Raw genomic sequence first — 21,782 nt, 5'->3', positions numbered from 1 at the left:
GAAACACAAGAAAGATAATACATAGACCAAAGGAAAGGACACATAAGTCAATAAATAATTACGTATATAGCGATTTTCAAAATTCAAAACAAAACTATAGTTAAAATAAGTAATGATCATATGAACTTTGTTGCATACAGATGCAATCTGAAATTTGAAATAATTAGAGTTCAAGACCTCAAACCAAAAGAAAAGAATAAAGTTCATCGTATAATAGATTTTGATAATTGAACTGAACATATACAATCTGAATTTGCTTCTTTTTATATATGAAAGACGGACAAATATATTAACTTTCGAGATGTATGTGGGAAGTGAAAATTGTAATATATTTGTTATTTATATTAGTTAGAATATATATAAATTATCGTTTTCCCGGAGAGCATCAAGCTGTTCAACATGTGCACCATCTGCCATCACAATCGTGCTTCCTCGTCTCCCGAACTTCTTCTCTGCACCATTAAAGTTAATACAAATTTAATAATCACAATCCAACAATTGCAGTGTTGTGTTTAATATACATCTACACATATTGATAAAAGTAAATGATTATAATATGGAAAGCATAACCGGACGGACGGTCGCTTTTTATAATCTCCAAATAAGTATATTTTAAAAATATTTTATACATTAAAATAGAAGTCACAGCTTTGATTTATGTGTGATTTTTAAAAAAATAGACTTAATAGACCTATTCATAAAAAATCATGTTATATTTAATCTATAATCTTATCATTTAAATTTTTGATCTACCAGATATTTTTATTGGGCTATCAATAATTAGATTTAAACAATAGATGATCTATTGGATTTATAGATAGTATAAATTAAATAGATATAATTTAATGTTGTAATACTATACCTCCATATGTTAAATATTTAAATATTCGTCGATATTAAACTTTTGAAATTATAAAGATTTTTTTAAATAACAAAAATTATATTATCTAACAATGATTAATCTTTACTACCTTAAACCAATGAAAACAAATTTTAAACTATATAGTTAATTTTAAAAATTAAACAAAAACTAAATGTTTAATTATTTACTCGATAATATAAATCTATGAAGCGAAAAGTTTAATTTTTTAAAAACTTTCTAAATTTGTGAAATGTTACAATATCTTTGAATATGACAGTAAAACAATATTTGACTAATCTTTATATATATAGTTACGATTTTAATAATGATATAATAATCCAAAAATATATATATAGAAGAAGATACAAATACATGAACGTTTGAAACAATTTATTCAGTGAAAAAATATACCGTAAACTTATTATGTTTTAAAAATCGATAGACACATATATAATATAATATATGTCAATTTAGAATTGAAAATAAAATATTTATATAAAAATAAATGAAAACAAAAATAAGCAGTGAAAGAGTGAAACTGACCAGCTAAGTCGAATAGAAGCTGGATAGAATCAGGTAACATGACAAGTCTACCATTGTTGTTGTTATCTTGATTAGGAGGATGTCCATGGATTATCACTCTTATGGGAGCTCCTTCTCTTTTATGTTCTTCTTCTGCATTCAAATGTCCATGAAGGATGATGATGATCTAACATACATAATTAAAAATGAAAAAGCGAAAAACTGTAATTCCAAATCTACAAAGTTGTCTTCTTACTCTTTTCATTTTCATCTCTCGACACCATAACTATCTCCTCATTGTTACTTTGTGGTGCTTCCTCTGTATGAACCGTTTCCTTTCACAAAAAAATATATGAATTCATCTCAAAATCAATTGATAATCGTTACGTGAGCACTATGCATTTGTTATAACAAAATCAATGGTCCTTAAACCGATATCTATGTAAAATGTAGACTAATTTAAGTTCAAACACCTTCTGGTTAGCCATAAAGATAATTGTGGAGTAACCTTGAGAAAAGTGTACCTGAGTATCTGCATTAGCTAATAAATCTCTAAGAAATGGGATTTCTTTCTTCAAGTCATCATTTAAATCCTTGAGATACTACAAAAAGGAAACATTATCAGTTTTATAATATAAGCACTAGTTGCTGATGTGTTTAACTGTTTAAGGTTACTAAAGAGTTTGATGAACTTGCAGTCATGAAATTTGTGATGATCATTTTGGAGTCTTCGATATCAGATTGAACCATTTCTTTGAACCTATGATGACCTATTCGAATAACCTGAGAAAGCCTCCTTGTCCTCACAGTGAAAGGCTGAGGAATGTTGAAGAAAACTCCAATCTCTCCTGCCATATCCCCTGGACCTAACTTCGCCAATACCTTCATCGCCATTTATAAAATCAATTCTTAATTCTCTATATCAATGTTGAGTGTAATTAAATGTGTTTTAATTTTAACTAAAAAGTAATGGTTTAGAGTTTTACCTGTTCACTTGCACCCTTGGATCTAATTATCTCCTGTGATTTCAAAATAAATTATATTTATCAACTGAAGTCAAGTTATATATATTTTGAGAATGTATATGACATAGATAACATACCACTCCTCCAGATACAAGTATGTAGAAATCCGTTGGAATCTCATTTTGTAATATCATCTCCATTTTAGGCGGAAAATACTCTGCTTTTATGTTAGAAACCTACAAAAACAAACAAGAACAATTAGTTAATGCCTTCTTTAACAAGGAACAAAAATAAAATGGACTTGTTGATGGATCACCATCTGAACGATGAGGCCATCAGGTAATCCTTTAAAAAGATAAGCATTCTCTATGACCGAGCGGAATAAATGCTCGTTAATGCTTGATCTTATGGCCTTAGGTAAGTCTTGGAGAACCTCTTCTTGTTTTAACTCAGCAGTCTTGAACTTGAGCTGCATATGTGCAAGCATCTGATCCCTCATCATATCCGGTAACTTGTTCTTGCTTGTGTACCGCAATATATGATTGAATGCACTTCTCTGTCCAACAACATGAATACTTTGTTAAGCGTGGCCGGTTTTGGTTACATCCGGATGAAACCATTAGTCTTGGTTGGAGCTATTATATATAAGTCGCATGATCTCCAAATTGTTGAATTTTTTATTTAATAAGATTAATCTCAAAATGTTTATGGTTTCTTAAATCTCAGATACGGCTTTGTTCTTAAAGTAACTATAGCCATTTGGTTTTAGTGAAAGAAACCATGCAATGAAAGAAGTGATGATTGTAATGAAAGAACGTACCATGGTGAATGTACGAAGAGCGCCATGGACAACAAGATTGGTCATGTTACCGATGATATAAGCGGTGAGACCAATGTTGAAAAGCATGTAGAACATGTTGAACGTCTTCTCACGTGTATTAACCGCATGCAAATCGCCATAACCCACGGTGGTGAGTGTGACAATGGACCAGTACATTGAGTAAGTGTACCCTAGCCATATGCTTCTGTCCTTGAAATCCTCAACTTGTGATCCTATCCATGTATCTACAGGGCTTGGATAATGGTAGGCTATCCAGAATAAAATGCAACCCCCAATGTGTACCCAAAATATCGTTACCTAAAAATAAATTATGAAAAAAGATGGATAAAAAGCCAACCAAGTTCGAGACTAGCTAGTAACCAATCGCATATATGCCGGTATCGACTTATAACAAGTGTATGTGGATCACATGTCACGTGGAACTTACGCAAAGAAGCTTAATGACTCTGATCACGAAGTAGTTGAAAAGTGTGTCTTTCTCTAGCCTGTAACAAGAAAAAGAGATACATTTATATGATGACTTATGAAGAATATGTGTATTATAATGTCCAAAACATATACATGTGTCTAAAAAATATATACACCTTTTAAAGAGTTCGGCAACACGACGGAGACGCCAGAGGCGGAGCAAATTAAGGAAGCCAAAAGCTTGGCCTCGTCCGCTATTTCCGGTGACAGTTTTATAAATGAACTGAATCGGTAACGTTGATACAACGTCCATCACAAAAGCCAAGCTCTTCAAGTACCTGACAATGGCTTCACATATTCCATATTAATCTCAACCCTTAACTATATTAATATACTCACGTCAGATAAATCATAACCAGGACGTGAGTATAATGAAGCTACTTATTTTTCCATGTAAGTTATAACTAGGTAGTCGTTAGAAACAATTTTTTGGAAAAATCATACTAACGATTAAACATATGATTTAATTTTTATGAGATTTAAATGACAAAAATATATATTAATATACTGTGAAATAACTTAGGTATTACTATTATTGATTTATTTACCGTCTGGCGATGAGGTTGTAGTCGTCGACGATGAGGTAAGTAGAAGTATCCAAGTAGGCAACAAAAAACGTGAGGACGATATCGACGGCGAAGAAAAAGTCAACGACGAGATCAATGGTCAGAAAAGCTCCATCAGCAGCTTTCTCGAAAGCCAACTCAAAGATAGATGCCCACGCCGAGTACCCCACCAAGATCACCAGATACAATTCCCACAACCTACCAATAAATATATATTTTCATTTTCTTTGTTTTATAATAAGGTTTTAATGTTAGAAATGATATATTCTTCATACTATAGTGAAAGTATATTTTTTTTTGAGAAATAACTATAGTGAAAATATTGTAAAAAACCTGTAACGACGATCATAAGGAAGAACGATGAAAGGTTTGGAAGAAGGATTTTTATCGACGACTGTCCCAAACGCAGGCAAGAGACTGCTTGAAACCGACGTTATGTTCTTCACATCTTTGCTTGACCTTCTTCTGAATAGTAACGATAACGGCGATCTCTCTTCCGTCGTTCCTAACGGCGCCGTCGAAGCCCTTCCTCCTCTAAACAGCAGAGGTAACGGCGATCTCGCCTCTGAAGTCGTCGCGGACATACTTGTTTCCTTCTTCTTTTCTCTCCTTCAGGCTTGGTTGCCTCTCTTGTCATTTATATTATCGTTTGTTTTTTTTATCCTTATTTAAAAGGTGGTGAGCGAGTTTCGTTGACTTTATTAACTTTTTTTCGTAATAATTTGTGGGAAAAATTGTTTTTCTAATCAAATTATATACTGTCACTACAAGTCTACAACATGTGTGTTTCCCTAATCAAGTTAGTAATAACATGATTTTATTCTGTAATACGCATACGTGCTAGTTTCTTGGGTTGCATGCTAATTAAATGTACCCACTCCAGTTATACCCTTTGTTTTCCCGAAGGGCTCATTGAGACTTTTGACTTGTATTCACGTCTCTGTGTGTATTCAATATGACAACCAGTGTAATGATATAATCGAGATCTACAAAATACAACTAGAGGATAAGGTTCTTTTTTGTACGAAAATGTTATTTAAGTAGTAGAGCTGAAGTATTGATATTCTCAAAGTCAAATCTGGACGTATTTGTTTTTGTTTTTATCATCGATGACACCTGACAGGAATCGTAATGTTGAGAACAATGCCAACGATAATAAATACATTAATAAATTAAGATACACTATAGTACTATGTTTTAGTACATTTTTTGTTTTTAACTGACACAATAAACGGAAAGAACATAAGTAAGAACACATATTTACATATAAATAATCTTCTGAAGTGTTGGATGTGCATCAATGCATGTAGTTTATATATGTAGTTGTCAATGATGATTGTCATGTTTGATCATTCCAGCTTATGATTACTGGGGGAGATCCATTCTTTGAACATGATTTGCCACTTTTTTGGTAAGAAACGTTTTTTATATCTTTTATTTAGAAAAAGTTTTTTATTGTTTCTTAGTTAAAAGGTAAAAGACATATTTTATATTACACTAAAAACTATATCCTAAAAATCATCATTAACCATGCTTTTATAAATCGATTTGTCGTGTTTCTATATATAGGACAAAACTAAGACTCAGATTTATGAATGAAAGTGTCACGGATGCTTAAAAAAGGTGTCACGGACGACTAGAGATGTTGTGTTCAGTGTTCGATGCCGAGTGAGAAGAAAAGGCAATCAATATAAATGTTAAATGAATGAGTAAGAATAGTGAATTCTTTATCATTCTTTACAATTTACATCATTTACAAAGAATATTTATTTTTGTTGTTTAAAAAAAAAAGGAATATTTGTTTCATATGGTTCCTTAACATTTCTTAAAATTTAAGGAATAATAGACTATATTTCGGACTGGTGACCATTCTGGAAACAATAAAAACAAATAAAAAATAAACGTAGAAGAATAAAATTACAGGAATAAAAAAGAATAGTTGTTCCATCTCATATTTAACAAGGATTAACTTTATTCTTTATTTTTCTACAAAAAAAAATTGGTAGAAAATGATAAAGAGAAAATATTTCTCGTGAATGGTGATTTTTTAAAAAATATTAGAGAATATATTATTGAGAAAAAGACAAAAATAGCACTAAATCAAGTTTTTGTTCCCAAACTAGCAATCAAGGTCAAAAGTCACAAAAATAACATTTAATGTTTTCTCAAAAGTCACAAACTTAAGGTTTAAAGTTAAATGGTGGGGTTTAGGATTTAGGGTTTAGGGTTTAGAGTTTAGGGTTTAAGGTTTAGAGTTTAGGGTTTAAGATTTAGGGTTTAGGGTTTAGAGTTTAGTGTTTAGGGTTTAAGGTTTAGTGTTTAGAGTTTAAGGTTTAGGGTTTAGAGTTTAGGGTTTAGGGTTTAGAGTTTAAGGTTTAGTGTTTAGAGTTTAAGGTTTAGGGTTTAGAGTTTAGGGTTTAAGGTTTAGAGTTTAGGGTTTAAGATTTAGGGTTTAGGGTTTAGAGTTTAAGGTTTAGTGTTTAGAGTTTAAGGTTTAGGGTTTAGAGTTTAGGGTTTAAGGTTTAGAGTTTAGGGTTTAAGATTTAGGGTTTAGGGTTTAGAGTTTAAGGTTTAGTGTTTAGAGTTTAAGGTTTAGGGTTTAGAGTTTAGGGTTTAAGGTTTAGAGTTTAGGGTTTAAGATTTAGGGTTTAGGGTTTAGAGTTGAGAAATGAGGTTTTGGGGATAAGATACCAAATTTTGAAAAATAAAAAAATTAAAATTTTCAAAAGATAAACTTAGAAATGTGCTATTTTAGTCATTTTAGTTTTTGAGTGCTATTTTTGTGATATAAACTTAGAAATGTGCTAGTTTTGAGATTTGTCCTATATTATTGGGTTAATGATGCTCTTATATTTTAATTGTTACCTAGAGCCACAGTGATGTGTTTGTTGAATTAATAGATGCGGCGTATGCCTTGAAGCGAACGTCAAGATTAATTTCTCCATAATGGGCCTGGGCCGATATTATAACGTCCCGTACCTACCGGGCTAAATTTGCAGATCCGAAAATCTTTAGACCCGGTCCGGGTGAGTCTTATGAAAATTGGTTGATTTCGCCATTCGAAACCGAAGGGGTTGGCCGGTTAAAAATTGGTTAACACAAACCAAATATCTTGTAACGGGTTGTACCTGTAACTGTAAGGCTGTTAATCAGAAACCCTAGTCCCCTGCATTCATCATCGTCATTCTCCCCTTTCGTCGATTCGCCGCCGCCGCCTTGTGCTCAGCCATTTACAGTTTCTACATGTTATCGAGTTTTCTCTCCCTTTAGTTGCAGATTAGCATCGGAATCTATTTTTGATGTCTCGGTGATCGATTATATTCCGCGTCGGTGATGATGGTGAACGAATTCGAGAAGATGGACAAGGAACGAGTTAGGAAACGGCCTCGTATGACCTGGGACGAGGCCCCAGCTGAACCTGATGTTCGTCCTCTTCTTCTTCATCCTAATTTTTTTAAATTCAAATTAAAGCTTTCACATTTAGAAATTAGGTTTTAACATTCCTTTGAACGTGGAGAGAAAGATTCAAGCTCTCACAATTCTAATAATTTCTTCTTTGTTTGTGTATGTGTGGATAGGCTAAAAGGTCTCAGAGACATGGAAGCGATGGGAGGGTTTTGTTGTCACCACCACTAAGGGAGGATGATCGCGATGGCCATTACAATTTCAGTTTGAGAGAGAATCTCACTCCTAGATGTGAGTTGCTTTTTGTTTTGATGAGTTTTTGATTGATAAAGTTGCTAACTTTCTATGTGATATGTGCATTGTTTATTAGTAGTCCTTGTTGTGGCAGTATTGGATCAGTGATGATCTTTGTTAGGTTTGCCTTTTATGAACATTGTTTATTGTTTTAGCTTTTACTCACTCCAATGTGTTTTTTTTTTTGGACAGATAAGATACTAAGCAAGATGGGTGAAGGTTAGCTTGTCAAGTGGCATGGTGTGTTCGAGATAAAAAAAATGTTTATGTGAATCAAAAATCGCGCCATTTCAGTGTCGTTGCTGGTGTTGTAGGCACATTTGGTCGGGTTTTGGAATGTTGGGATCGTGAAACTAAAGAATATGTGGCTATAAAGATTATCCGAAGCATCAAGAAATACAGGGATGCAGCAATGATCGAAATTGATGTTCTTCAGAAGCTTGTTAAGACTGACAAAGGCCGCAAACGGTATTTTCATATGAATCTTCTTTTAGCTGATTGCAAAGAGTGACATGGTCTTCTGTAGAGGTGTATATCATGCTCAGTTTCTTCATCTCTGCTTTGTCTTTGCAGATGTGTACAGATGAAGGACTGGTTTGATTACCGTAATCATATTTGCATTGTAAGTATTCCAGTTTTTTTACCGTAGCTTTCTCTTGTTTGTTTCCTGATTTTTAAAAAATCCGGTTCCATGTGTAGATATTTCATATTGTTTTTGTCGATGAAGTTTGGGAACTAAACAGAACCTTCCTTTGAATGAATTGTAATGGTGTTACCAGGTGTTCGAGAAGCTTGGGCCAAGTTTGTTTGACTTTCTAAAGAGAAATAAATACTCCGCATTTCCTCTGGCTCTTGTCCGTGATTTTGGATACCAGCTTTTGGAATCTGTAGCATGTCTGTGAATTGTTCCTTTCAGCTGTTTTTAATAGCATTTTCATTTACTTTTCTAAGTTCGGTAGCTGTTGTCCAACCTAATGCCTCTCTGTTCTTAACATCTTTTTATTTTCTTTCTTGTTTACAGATATGCACGAGTTACAGTTAGTTCACACCGACCTCAAGCCCGAGAACATTCTGTTGGTATCTTCAGAAAATGTAAAGCTTCCTGACAATAAGGTATCTAGAATATAATTAGATTAAGGTTGTGTTTGTTTGAAACCAAAAAAAAGTTTGATTTATGTAGAGTAATTAATAAGCTAGTATTTTGTAGAAATTTTCTTTTGTTAGAGTCGCTCTTTTGACAGTTTGGTGTTTGATTTTGATAAACAGAGGAGTGGTTCAAATGAGACGCATTTCAGGTGTTTACCAAAGTCAAGCGCCATTAAAGTGATTGATTTTGGCAGTACTGTTTGTGATAACCGGATTCACCACTCTGTTGTCCAAACAAGGCATTACAGGTCCCCTGAGGTCATTTTAGGTTGGTAAATTAGTTATTTGCGGAACAATACATACTTGCGGAGGATTTCATAGCTGACACTTACCTACGAATGAACATGATTTTTTTCATGGTAACTAACTAGTGGCATATCATTGCAGGTCTAGGATGGAGTTATCAATGTGACTTATGGAGCATAGGTTGTATACTATTTGAACTATGCACGGTAAATTCTTTCTCATTTTGTTGTATAGTGAATACGTATCTCCTTGTTTTCAGTCGTTTTGCTTACTATTGTCAACAATTCAAAACTGTACATTAGGGTGAGGCTCTCTTTCAGACGCATGATAACCTTGAACATCTAGCGATGATGGAGAGGGCATTGGGTCCTCTGCCTGAACACATGACCCGGAAAGCCAGGTAACTTTTCTACTTCCACAAACTTTTGGGTACAAGAAACCTCACAGAGATATAAATGCTCATGGCTTGTTGCATGTTTGGGTCGTTATGCTATTGCAGCCGGGGTGCTGAGAAATATTTTAGGAGAGGAGGTAGGCTGAATTGGCCTGAAGGGGCCAACTCTAGAGAGAGTATTAGAGCTGTAAAAAGACTTGATCGTCTGAAGGTTGTGCGCCATTGTTATCTTCTAGTGTCTATTGATGTATCTTTCGTTATCTGAAGTTGAAAATGCTGACGAAACTTGCAGGAGATGGTAGCAAGGCATGTAGACAACACAAGATCTGGATTTGCAGACCTGTTGTATGGTTTACTGCAGTATAATCCATCCGAGCGTCTCACAGCAAACGATGCTCTTGACCATCCTTTCTTTAAGAGCGCAGGTTGAGAAGAAGCAAAAACAGAGGAGGCAAAGTGTCTGTCTTAATAGCCATGTGCACCATAAACTGTAGAATTTTTCTTTGTATCAAGTTTTTGTTAGATTCTAAACACCCTTGTCTCAATAGCACCTTACAAGAGTATATTCAGGTTTCAAGTTTGGCTACAGAATAATCTCTGTTGTAATTACATTGTGTTGTTGAGAGTTTAAAAAAACACTTTGACTACATTTTGAAACTTCTCGACTTTGTACGTAAATTGCCAGACCAAACTTGAAAACTAAACAAAACGGACTACCAAAACGAACATATCTTCACAATTTTCAAAGAGTTGTCATGTTTTTGTTGTACCCGCAAAATCGAACTGGTGTTTCTAAACTAACTAAAGAAGATTAAATGTGAGTAACAAGATTCATGAGAGTCTGAGAAAGTCTAGAAAAACTAGTTGTCTACGCAACATACGTCCAGTGTCACATAGTCCTGAGTTTGATTCCATACTCCTGATCTTCAATGAAGTCAGCCACTCTGTCTCCTACCATATACCGATCATCGTATTCCAGACGGTGAATGTAAAGGAACAGATCGAGGGTGAGCTTGGCTGCGAGCCCTAGGATGATGATGGCTAATAACACCGGCCATATGAGCCTCTGCACGGCCTGGTCGACTGCACCAGAAAATTGAAGCAATGGGAATAGAGAGTTTGCCACCCAGAAAGGGAACGCTAGAGTGGTTAGAAGAGTGTTTATGATCGGACACATGACGTTTCCAAGCAGCCACGTCCATGGAAGCCTGTTGATTCCGACACTTTTGATTCTATCAAGCTTCTCCCGACATGCCACAGTTGCGAAACAGTTGACACGCGTGAACATTGTCTGTAATAAAAGAAAGAGAATCTAGATATTACTTGTCAACCAAGAAAGCGTGAAAACCAAAAAACCTTTAAGATGTAGTACTTACTAGATAGGTCCAGATGTGAAGGACAACTAAGCCGATCAACCAATCTCGGAGCAATAAGTAAACCGGTGGTTCTTTTAGAGGCACCTGTGATGGGATGATGATCATAAGATCGATAAGGAGACCAAGCAACATTGGTATGAAGGAGACATGTTCATCAAATTTTGGAAGTCAACCAAAAGCTTTTTTCAATAATGTTGAAAGGAAGATGAAGTTTTGAGTTTGCTTACCCAGATGGAGAGCAGTAAGGTGTTCCGTATCCACAGCAGAACAAGGTTGAGAAGTAAATCGGTTCTTCTATTCATGATAAGATTAAATATGAAGCAAGTCCTGACATAGCTTACTCGCAGGATATAGCATCCAATCCAGAATCCATAAACATCTAAAATGACAAGATTTTGAAATGAGACACTTCATCATTAATTAGAGTATAACATGAAACTGTCATTTGCAAGGAAGCCGTATGAAGCAAGATGATGAAAGTTACAAACCGTCGTTTTTGAGTCTGAACTTTATCATGATGAAATAGATACAGTGGAAGAAAGTCCTTCCCACCAGAATTGGCAACGCCATGGAGATTGTACTAATGAGAAACAGGCTCAAAGCTGCTAGAACAAACATCAATCCGATCCTCAGTGTTATAAACCTGCATCTACAGCTTATTAGAGCATGAACAATTAAGTGTTTTTTTTTAATAAAAAAGCTCTCTATATCTGTTACCTGTCGTCGTCAGTATCTTCTTCAGAAGTGGCATCGTTCTGAGATTCATAGAATCTGACTAGAGAGCCTTCAGCTATAGGACTCAGTATAGACCAACTATCACGAGCCTCCAGCTCTTGTTGCAACAACGGTCTCACATTCTGGTTTGCATGGTTTTCGAGAAAGAAGTCACTCAACTGGAGCCAGGAACTGACAATAATTATCCACTTGTGAACTGTGGGTTCTATAGCTGGTTTAATAAGCTCTGCTAACCAATCCATTGCTCTTGTTCTCGCAAACGATACATAAGCAAACATTGAGAGAAGCTTAATCCTTTCTTCATAGAACCTGCATCATATATTCATGCGTTTTTATTAGATTATAGAAAATATCGAAGTAGCATGAATCTAGGGATGATACAAGGTAAGTAAAGGCAAAGAGGATCTTACCAGAGTTGGATCGGGAAAAAGGAAGGGCTGATGAAAGAGATAGTCAATATTGGTAAGTGAACCAAAATCACCATCAATGATGCATGGAAAGCCAACGCAAAGAGAAATTGGCCTAGGTACAGTTTAGTGATCTTGTAGTTGGGATCAGTAACGTCTAGTAGAAACCAAAAGGGTCGTTTCTGCAAGATCTGTCAAATGGAAAAATACCTTTTAAAAATCTCATAAAAAAAATAAGGTCCTGTACGAATGAAAGTAAAACTAAACCGGGTTACCTTCTGGATAAGCCCCATGGCATTGCAAACCCATAGCAAGCAAAGTTGTCCGAACATCCAATGTAAGATCATCACGAAGGGACAGTCTGAAATGAACTCAAGCCTCTGGGGAACCGTCGTTCCAAGTATAGGGAGTGTGCAAAAATCAAACCAGCAGCCAAGTGCCAAAGGCAAAACACCAAATTTCAAACACAAGACGAACCCATCCTTAACCACAAATAGATTTTTCCACATTTTTGCTGAACAAATCACCCATAAGACGTATTGGAGTGTCATTGCCACCCTGAAAAACCCCATCGATAATCTCTTGGCTATGGCTTGAATTGTGTCTCGACTCAGAGTAGCAAAACTTCCAAGATAAGCCAAGGACAGCGATAGCATAGTCAAATATCCAACAAGAACTGGTTCTTGGACAAGTGATGAGTCTCCTGAAAGAAGCTGCGTAGCTACCCCCATGGGTTGGAAAAGAAGCAGGACTGCACTGACAAGTCTCCCCATCGTAAATGGAAGAAGAACGAAGAAGAATGAGACATAAATGCTGGTGGCGAGAACCTGCAGAGATAAAACAAAACCTGTTAACATAATAAGACATTTCAAAATATGGATAACTAAGAAGAAATGTGTAGAATCAGGGACTTACAGCAAATGCATTGTCATCAAGAAGGAAAAGAAACCTCCTGACTGCTCCAAACTCATGAAACTGTGGGTTTCGAGGACGAAGCACTGCTTCATCAGGTTCAATTACAAGGACGTAGATGAATCCACTGACTGTGAGACGATCATGCCACCAATCACACAGAATCGCCATATGTTTCCAAAACACACGCGCAACAACTCCTCTAATAAGTCCTGGTTCATCATCCTCTACATCGATCTCAAGGAGAAGCCCAAAGAAATCTTCAGCCATAAGCTTTAGAACCGCCATAATGGCCATAAGAAAGGCAATCCAAGCATTGTACAAGAAGCCAGACAAGAGAAAAGCAAAGTTCTCCGAAACCCGGAAAAGCCTCTGGTTATGAGTCGCGTTACTTCGGCCCCAAGGATGCAAGGAAAAGCAAAACGCGTTGAAGAGAATGGCGAAAACGTAAGCAGCGACGCCTAGTGCCCTCAGTGACAATCCTCTGACAAACTCACGGCATGGGAGCCTCTCCGGTGCGTTCTCAGAGTAAACAGGGACGAACGAGTAGCTACGCCCACATACCTGCGTCAAAAGGAACATGTATTGTGGTCACGAATCTTCTAGAAACACAGTCACGATGAGATTAAAGCTAAAATTCTAAAATCCTAAAAAAAAAAAAAAACAGAAGATGAGGAAGATGAGAGAGAGAAAGAGGGAAGAAACCTCGCACTGCTTGTATCGGCGGCGGTTGAGTCAGAGACGGAGACACTCCTGGTGAACGTACTTGATTGATCCTCGACACGCGCACGGATACCTCAACGGATCGTTTGGTCCTTCCGGTGATCGGCAAATCCGGCACAAATCTCCTCCGTCGTCGTCGTCGTCTTTGTCACTTTCTTCTGCCGGGAGAGCTCGATCGTAGCCACCGTCTTCGTTCTCCGCCGGAAAAACGTCCATATTCTCGCGCCTCTCTCACCCGCTTCTCTCTCACTCTCTCTCTCTCTCTCTCTCTCGTCACTAGCTTCTCTAGTCTCTCTCGTCACTTGTTCATGCTAAACAGCTAAAGCTTAAAAGAAGCAAATATATTTTAAATCAAAATAAATTAAAAAGCGAGCCAGAGGCCGTTTTGACGATTCGTACCCTTCATTGTTTGTTTGTGATAGAAACTTTGCTTTACCACCGTAAAACTGTAAAATTTAACTTTTGTTTTTGGACAAGTAAATTCAACCTTTAGTCAGAGTAATTTTTTTTTGAGCAACAAAGTCACAGTAATTAAAACAGAATTTTCTAGTGTCCCCAACGTGGTTTGATTTTGACGTTCGTTGACTACGTGTTAAAATATTAATCACCGTCTTAAAGATTATCCAAATCATTTGACTCCATAATAACATTCTGAAACTGCATTTAATTTATGTACATAATAATGTTGAAAACTAGTATATTCTATGTTGATATAACACCATTGGTTTTGGTCGTTTGTGTTGGGTCCCTCCTAGATGGAGAGAACCAAATGGGCATGAGACATAATAATAATTCTCATGACCCTTTGCACTGTAGACTCACAATAATAGAGTTTAGAGAGAGAGACAAAAAAAGAGAAAGAAGAGAGAGAAGGAGAAAACTCGTAAGGTGATTTCAAGACTGGATTTGGAGGGTCAAACGGATCCTGATCGGGCTGATATTTTGTGGGAAGCTTCTTCAGTCAGTGGGTTAGAGGTTCACCGAAGGGATTTGGATTTCAACGGTTGGATCTTCTGTTGTCTGGGTTTTAGTGAAGCTGGTCGTCACAGTTCTTCAGCGAGACAGTCTTGGGTGTTTGGTAAATCCAACGGTGAGATCTTCTCTTATTGAGCTGAAATTTGGCAGAGGTATTGTCGACTTGTTTATCTTGGATTTGTACGGTTGGATTAGTTTCTGGAAGCCGGAATCTTTGTGAGCTGAGGTCGTTTGGTTGCTGCCGGTTTTGAAGCTTTGTGTTGCTCTCTTGTTGTTGTTGTTTGTGTTGGAGATAGCTATTTGTAGCTAGACTCTCTGTTCTGTTCAGGCTGTTGAACAGGGAGGACGTGGTTGTACTCATACCATTTATATAGTGGATTTTTGAGTGGACTACGGTCCCGTGGTTTTTCCTTCTCACATCGAGGAGGTTTTCCACGTAAAAATTGTGTGTCTCATTTAGTTATCGCAACTTTGATATCTTGCCATCGTCGAAGTATTTTCCTCACAGGTTCGCACAAGGTCAGGGGAACACGACCATTAGTATTTCCGCTGCACCGTGTGACTTTCCCAACATGCTAATATACCGAGATTTGGTACATATTCTTTTTCTTTCTTTCTTTTTTGTCCAGAGTCATTTGATAGAGGAATGCATGCTGGACCTGTGGGGCTTTTTGGTGGTGGAGAGAGTGAATTCTCTGTAGGCATAAGATATGCTTTAGTCAAAAAGGTGAGAGTGAGTTATTTTTTTTACTTATAACAACTTTACTCACTGTCGCAAATTTATTGTTATTTATTGCATTGCATCTATCTGATCTTTTTCATTTGTGTTTCCCAGGGTCTTGGAGCCTTGATCTATTCAGGAAAAGGAATAGTTTCAGGAAGTGATTCATCCTCCGAGTGGAACGAGCTTGATCTTAAAACTTGTCCTTGAGACATCAATGCAATTTCCATGTCTTTATGCAATCTGAAACATATAATTATGTGTTTCTCAGTTCACTAAATCACTTGAACATGAGCCAGCTTTGCAGCCTATCAACTAAAAAATGTTTAATAAACCATCTATAATTTAAATTGCTTTATATCATTCATTGTGTGTATCTACATTACATCAAATTGTTTTTTGTTTTTTTTGTTCTTAGCTATCTGTTGTCCAATTCCTGACCCAATAATTGGTCAAGTCACGACGCACCTACGTACGTTATGATCCCAAGCTGACGTATATCTCCACCTCCACGAAAAAATAAGCTCCAAGACATATATAATATTTTTTATTAATCGAACATAATCAATAGTGCTAATGAAAAGTTACTTTCCACAATTTCAGAACGTGATTGGTTTCTTTTTAACTTGATTTTTGGGCTAATCTAATCAAAGGGAATTTTGTTTATGATGTGAAAGAGAAAGATCGAACCTTTGTTTTACCCTTATAATCTAAAATATGATCCAGACGTTAATCTGAATTTCATTCTCCCACGAGTCATATTCTCTTCCAGTTGTTCTTACAATCAGACTTCACTATAATATTAAATGCTTTATTCTTCTACCCCTCACTTGAAATAGTAAATGAACGATGAGACTAAGTATAAAACATTACAAATTAGCGTATGTATTTTTGGTAGTTATAGAAAAGTTCAAGATACATCTCTTTTTCACATTGAATTCCCATTAACAAAACAAGGTAGTAGGAAAAAAACAACAAAACAAAACAAGGTAGCATACAAAGAGAGATACATGAATGAGATACATTTGTAGAATCCAAAGCATGGAGACAAAGCCCCAAAATGTTAAGATACAACTCTAATTCCACCATTTTCGGTAATACATGTTCATAAGAATACGCAAATTAGTTTACCACACACAAATATACAACTTACCTATTGAGTGTTGAGGTAAGGAACAATAACATTTAAGCGTGCAAATGAGAAGTAAAGAGACGATCATTGCGATCAAAAATGATTTTTCTATAAAAATGCATGCATGATTAAAGTTGAAAAGATAGAATTATCTGAGAAAAAAAATAAAGCTGAAAAGAAAAAGTAACGTTAACTAGGAGATTCCCTTTTCATAATTTGACAAATTTCAAAGTAGAAAATAAATGTTGTCAGCTTTATTGAATTCAAGTAAAAACCAAACGACAACAAATATTTCTTTAGTGTTACTCCTACTTACATATATAACAAGCCTCTCAATTCATTGTCACCTGTAGCCTGTAGGTTTCTCATTTAACTTTTTTTAGTAATACATGTTATGAAAAGTTATTGATAATTTCGTTATCCATGTTACAGATAAAAAGAATGAATTGATTGCTACTTAATGTTTTAAAAAATGAGTTGAGAATATAACACAAGCAAAACAAATATTAGCCATGATAACTAGGTCTGCCCAATATGGTAAAACCGAACCGAACCGAAATAGACAATATGGTGTGGTTTTGGTATATACCATATAAACCGAATGGATATGATTTTATAAAAACCGTAGGATTTGGATATGGTTTGGTTTATAACCGATTAAACCGAATAAACCGAACAAAACCGAACAAAAGTAGAAACATGTAAATATGTACATATTTTATAACGTCACATGAAAATCTATTTGTTATATAAGTTATTCTTTCGTTAATAATTATTACCATATTTTTTTTATAGTAATAAAGAATCTTAATTTGAAAAACACTTAAAATATAATTAAATAACAATTCATCGCACCTGAGACTTCTTATTTTCTTAGTTTTCTTCTTTTAATCATTTTGCTTTCTTTTAGCATTGATTAAATTGAAGTGAAGTTTATAAATTTGATGGATAATAACTAGAACACAATTCTTCACAATTTTTTTCTTATTTATAAACGAACAGAGTTTCACTCGAAGAAGCATGACTTTGATGAACACTAAATATGGAAGAGTGGAAAAACTTTTATTTCATACTTTTCTTTTGTTTTTTATTTTTATTTTCAAAATTTTGAGCTTTGATTTTAATTATAGATTTGATTATTTCATCTGAAGGTATAAGCGTTTTTATTTTTTTTTGTTCTTTTATTTGAAAATATAATATTTTTTTAATAAATGACTGTGATGACAATATGACTCTGAAATTTATATAATATGATCCCAAACTAAATAATTATGTTTTGGTATAAAACCGAATAAAAACACGACCATAAGTATTTCCGCTGCGCCGTGTGACTTTCCCCAACAGTTTGCATACTCAGAGATCTTCAGTGAAATCGACCAACCTCTCTCCCACTTTGTACCGGTTATCGAATTCGACTTGGTGAAGGTAAACGATGAGGTTACGAACGAGCTTGGCACTAAACCATATGACCATCAAAGCTAGCAACACCGGCCACACGAACCGTTGGACGGTTAAGTTGGCTTCACGTGAGAATCCAAGTACAGGGAACAGAGAAGTCACCATCACGTAGGGGACGCAGAGAGTAATTAGAAGTGTGTTTGTTTATCGCCGAGCCGATGACATCTCGAATCAGCCCTGTGAAAGGAAGATTGTTGATACCGACGCTTCTTATTCTTTGAAGCTTTTCTCGCCATGCAACGGTCGCGAAGCAGGTGACTGGTGTGAACATAGTCTGCGAGTAAAAAAAAAATATAAAGCGGTTACTTGATACTCAAGAAAAAGGAGATGATGATGATAATGATGAAGTTTCTTACTTACCAAGGCGATACAGATGTGAAGGACGTACAGACCGATCAACCAATCGTGGAGAAAGTTATACACAGGTGATTCGTCTAGCGTAACTTGTGATGGGATGATGATCATAAGGTTGATAAGGAGACCGAGCAAGCCAGGTACCACAAAGATCTGTTCATCCAGGTTTTGCATGTTAATTTATAGATATGTCTCCACAGAAGAAGTAAAATTTTGAGTGTTTGTTACCCATATGGAGAACAACAAGACATTCTGGATCCACTTCATGACATGTTTGAGAAGCAAATCGACTCTTCTCGTCACGATATGGTCATAGACGAAGCATGTGATTTTATAGATTTTCCGCATGATACACAGTCCAATCCAGAAAGCACAAATATCTGCATTGTAAAGATTATATAGAAGCGTAATACTACAAAGAAGAAACGTTTATGAAAGATTGAAGCAAAAAAAAAGAAAGTACAAACCATCGTGTTCGAGTCCGAAGCTTAGCATGTAGAAAGAGATAGAGTGGAAGAACGCTCTCCCAACCAGAACTGGTAAAAGCCATGAATGTTGTACTAACAAGAAACACACTCAAAGCAGCTAGAACCAGCATCAGTCCAATCCTTAGCATAAACCTGAAACTTTTTTAACTTTAATCAAAGTTTTAAATTCTACAACCGAGTGATATTTATTAAATGGGTGTTTACCATTCATCTCTTTGCTCGTTTGTATCCTCTTCACATGTAGTATCCCTCTGAGATCCATAAAAGCTCACCATAGAACCTTCAGCTATGCCAAACGCTAGTCTCACATTATGATTCACACCGTCTCTTCTAACCAAGAAATCACTTAACTTGAGGCAAGAACTGACAGCAACAACCCACTTGTGAACTATTGGTTTGATAGATTGTTTAACAGAGTTGGCTAACCGCATGGGGCAGCATATATAAGCAGCGAGTAAGCCAAGGATAAACTCATCCTTGTAGACCCTGCACCATTTATAACACATTTTTTATTCAAGAATCAAGAAATTAGAAAACAGTGTGTGGTGAGAGCTTTGCCCAAATTTGAGAGGGAAAAAGGACTGGATGGTGAGAGTGATTGTCTTTATCGGTAAGTGGAACACAATCACTACCACTGCTCCATGGAAAGCAAACGCAAAGAGTAGGGAACGTAGATGCAGTTTAGTGATTTTGTAGTTTGGTTATGTGACATCTAAGAGATACCAAAAGGCACGTTTCTGAACAATCTGTCAAAAGGAAGAAGAAGAATAAGAAGCTGAGTAAATTATGAAACAAAGATCAAAACGTTACCTCCTGGATAAGCTTCATGCAAGACAAAGCAACTAGCAAGTACCCAATTCCTACACACCAATGTTTGGCAGCCACGTGTGGATAGTCTGAAACAACCTCAAGCCGTTGAGAAACCGTTGCTCCGGTTAGAGGGAACGTACAGAAATCTATCCAGAAACCAAGCATCCAAGGCAGAAGGATGGTTTTAAAACACAAGATCAATGTATCTTTAACTGACAGTGAAAACCATCTTGTTCTGGTTGGATTCCGAATCAGAGTGAAAACGCTTTTAAGGTAAGCCAACCAAACTGAGAATAGAACTATGTGTCCAACTGTAATCTCAGATATGTTTTCCAAAACCCAACCGTGTGGAGGGACACAGTGTAGGAACACAAAGACAGCTTGGCCAATCAAATAAGGTAACATACAGTCGAGGAAAGACCAAGAGATGTTGATGGCAAGAACCTACAGAGCAAACAAGACCCCATACAAAATTAAAAATATTTTAATTTCAGTAGTATATATTAGAAAATTGTATACAAATTTTTTATTTATCATAATAACTATATATTTTATAAAAACAAATAACTAATGGAGATGATTTCTAACAAACAATTACATATTACATAGTTTAATTAGTTTATTAATATGATATTAACTATGCAAAATAGTTTTTTTTTTTAATTGTGGCCAAGGCATTAAGGTTAAGAGTACTTACAGAAAAAGTGTTGTCATCCAAGAAGAAAAGAAACCTTCTTATGGATCCAAACTCATCAAGCTGTGTGTTTCTTGGAACAAACGCAAGTGCAAGAGGTCCTCTCATAAACATGTCGTGGAAGAAAGGTAACTGCAAGAGCTGATCATGCCACCAATCACAAAGAACCCTCATATACTTCCATAACACAAGCAGAACTCTAGTAACACCCTTATGTCTTAGACCATTCGCTATGAGATGCACACGGCGTAACAACTCGTGTTCTGTTCTTACAAGCTCTTCGTATACTACCCTTAGAACAACGATGAAAGTGATTTCAGTCACTATCTCGACGGTGTAAATAAGACCAAGAAAGAAACATGACAGTTCAAAAACTCTCTTGCTCTCGAGAAAGAACATGCAGTACGAGTGGAAAGTAATCGCCAATAGCCAAGGAAGGATCAGAGTCATGAAACGAAATGCTCTCAGTAGAAGGCTCTTTAAGAGTTCTTGACATGGAAGTCTCTCTGGAGCGTTGTCGGAATAGACCGGAACGATTGAGTAGCTGCGTTTACAAATCTCGCAGTGCTTGCGTCTGCGACGATTGATCCAGAGGAAGATACAGTCAGTATGGACGTACTTGAGAGAGCCACGACATGCACAAGGATGCCTCAACGGATTGTCTGGCTCCTCCGGTGACTGGCAAATCCGGCAAATGTCTACATCTTCGTTTTTCATGTCTTTTGCTTCTGTCTGAACAGCTTCTTTGTTTTCTGTCTCCATTAAAGCTCCTCTTGTATTTCTCTCTTCTCTCTCTCTCTGTGTTTCTCTTCAGCAACTTTGCTTTAGCGGCAAATGAAAATAGGGTTGCCAAAAAGACATGTTCTTATATAAATAAATAAAATGTTTAATGATAGAAAATATATAACGCTTATGATTGGTCGTATGACGTATGGTTCTGTTTCTTGCTTTTATGTTCTTGACAGCTACAGTGTACAGAGTTACAGAGAGTGAGTTTCTTCGTTGCTTCCTCTGAAACCATCTTTATATCTCATTAACTTCTTTTTTTCCTTTCCTTTGAAAGACCAAAGAGATTAAACCATTAAAAAATAAAACTAAAGTTATTTTGTAAAGAAAATGTAGTAGCGAGAATATTTAAAAAACTAGAACATGTTTTGGTTGATCAAGTGGGTTGTTGAAACAATTACCCAATACATGTGGAGTTTTAATTTCTAGGCAGAAGCAAGAGACGTGTCGCACAAGTTTTCACCCAAAGAAAGTAAAAAGGTAAAAGGTGGGGGGGGGGGGG

The 21,782-nt window shown here is 36.0% G+C and overlaps 3 protein-coding genes, 1 long non-coding RNA gene and 1 pseudogene across 6 annotated transcripts; 2 read left to right on the top strand and 3 right to left on the bottom strand.

The window, feature by feature from the left end:
* Positions 1-246: 246 nt before the first annotated feature.
* LOC106294465 (potassium channel KAT3) lies at positions 247-4,844 on the bottom strand. 2 transcript variants are annotated; one of them, XM_013730026.1, is made up of 13 exons: positions 4,558-4,844; positions 4,207-4,422; positions 3,775-3,936; positions 3,618-3,675; positions 3,170-3,487; positions 2,666-2,905; positions 2,487-2,585; positions 2,371-2,403; positions 2,081-2,266; positions 1,909-1,986; positions 1,641-1,719; positions 1,406-1,537; positions 247-452 (listed from the first exon to the last, which is right to left on the bottom strand). In XM_013730026.1, the coding sequence occupies exons 1-13, from the start codon at positions 4,806-4,808 to the stop codon at positions 349-351; spliced, it is 1,956 nt and encodes a 651-aa protein (XP_013585480.1). In that variant the 5' UTR covers positions 4,809-4,844; the 3' UTR covers positions 247-348. The 2 variants fall into 2 exon arrangements, with proteins under 2 accessions (XP_013585480.1, XP_013585484.1); XM_013730030.1 differs by having other exon boundaries at positions 2,192-2,266.
* Positions 4,845-7,355: 2,511 nt separating this feature from the next.
* On the top strand, positions 7,356-10,337 carry LOC106313742 (serine/threonine-protein kinase AFC3). 2 transcript variants are annotated; one of them, XM_013751739.1, is made up of 12 exons: positions 7,356-7,647; positions 7,803-7,920; positions 8,116-8,142; positions 8,238-8,391; positions 8,497-8,545; positions 8,703-8,817; positions 8,945-9,015; positions 9,190-9,337; positions 9,457-9,521; positions 9,618-9,715; positions 9,815-9,920; positions 10,002-10,337. In XM_013751739.1, exons 1-12 carry the CDS (start codon positions 7,558-7,560, stop codon positions 10,137-10,139), a joined length of 1,179 nt encoding a protein of 392 aa, XP_013607193.1. In that variant the 5' UTR covers positions 7,356-7,557; the 3' UTR covers positions 10,140-10,337. The 2 variants fall into 2 exon arrangements, with proteins under 2 accessions (XP_013607193.1, XP_013607132.1); XM_013751678.1 differs by having other exon boundaries at positions 7,357-7,647; positions 8,945-9,036.
* Positions 10,338-10,598: 261 nt separating this feature from the next.
* LOC106329161 lies at positions 10,599-14,088 on the bottom strand (annotated as a pseudogene).
* Positions 14,089-15,373: 1,285 nt separating this feature from the next.
* Positions 15,374-15,849, top strand: LOC106303001. Its single transcript, XR_001262465.1, has 2 exons — positions 15,374-15,564; positions 15,673-15,849. It is a non-coding gene; the product is annotated as an uncharacterized LOC106303001 (long non-coding RNA).
* A 2,194-nt stretch (positions 15,850-18,043) lies between these two features.
* Positions 18,044-21,283, bottom strand: LOC106301263 (probable E3 ubiquitin ligase SUD1). Its single transcript, XM_013737626.1, is given in 10 exon segments — positions 18,044-18,292; positions 18,294-18,422; positions 18,509-18,655; positions 18,731-18,882; positions 18,970-19,045; positions 19,047-19,122; positions 19,195-19,476; positions 19,549-19,736; positions 19,801-20,244; positions 20,498-21,283. Coding segments are annotated over 10 exon segments (2,502 nt in total). The 5' UTR covers positions 21,257-21,283.
* Positions 21,284-21,782: the final 499 nt, after the last annotated feature.

The sequence above is a fragment of the Brassica oleracea genome, chromosome C1 (assembly GCF_000695525.1).
Source record: "Brassica oleracea var. oleracea cultivar TO1000 chromosome C1, BOL, whole genome shotgun sequence".
Taxonomy (NCBI): Eukaryota; Viridiplantae; Streptophyta; class Magnoliopsida; order Brassicales; family Brassicaceae; genus Brassica; species Brassica oleracea.
This window is presented reverse-complemented; position numbering and strand designations above follow the sequence as displayed.

Bases quoted from the DNA above. Each gene is read 5' to 3' on its own strand.
- LOC106294465 (XM_013730026.1), bottom strand. From the start codon at position 4,808: ATGTCCGCGACGACTTCAGAGGCGAGATCGCCGTTACCTCTGCTGTTT. The intron at 3,676-3,774 runs GTGTATATATTT...TTCTTGTTACAG, and splicing joins GTTGCCGAACTCTTTAAAAG to GCTAGAGAAAGACACACTTT. The intron at 2,906-3,169 runs GTACGTTCTTTC...GTTGTTGGACAG, and splicing joins CTCTTCGTACATTCACCATG to AGAAGTGCATTCAATCATAT.
- LOC106313742 (XM_013751678.1), top strand. From the start codon at position 7,558: ATGATGGTGAACGAATTCGAGAAGATGGACAAGGAACGAGTTAGGAAA. The intron at 8,546-8,702 runs GTAAGTATTCCA...TGGTGTTACCAG, and splicing joins ACCGTAATCATATTTGCATT to GTGTTCGAGAAGCTTGGGCC. The intron at 9,338-9,456 runs GTTGGTAAATTA...ATATCATTGCAG, and splicing joins GTCCCCTGAGGTCATTTTAG to GTCTAGGATGGAGTTATCAA.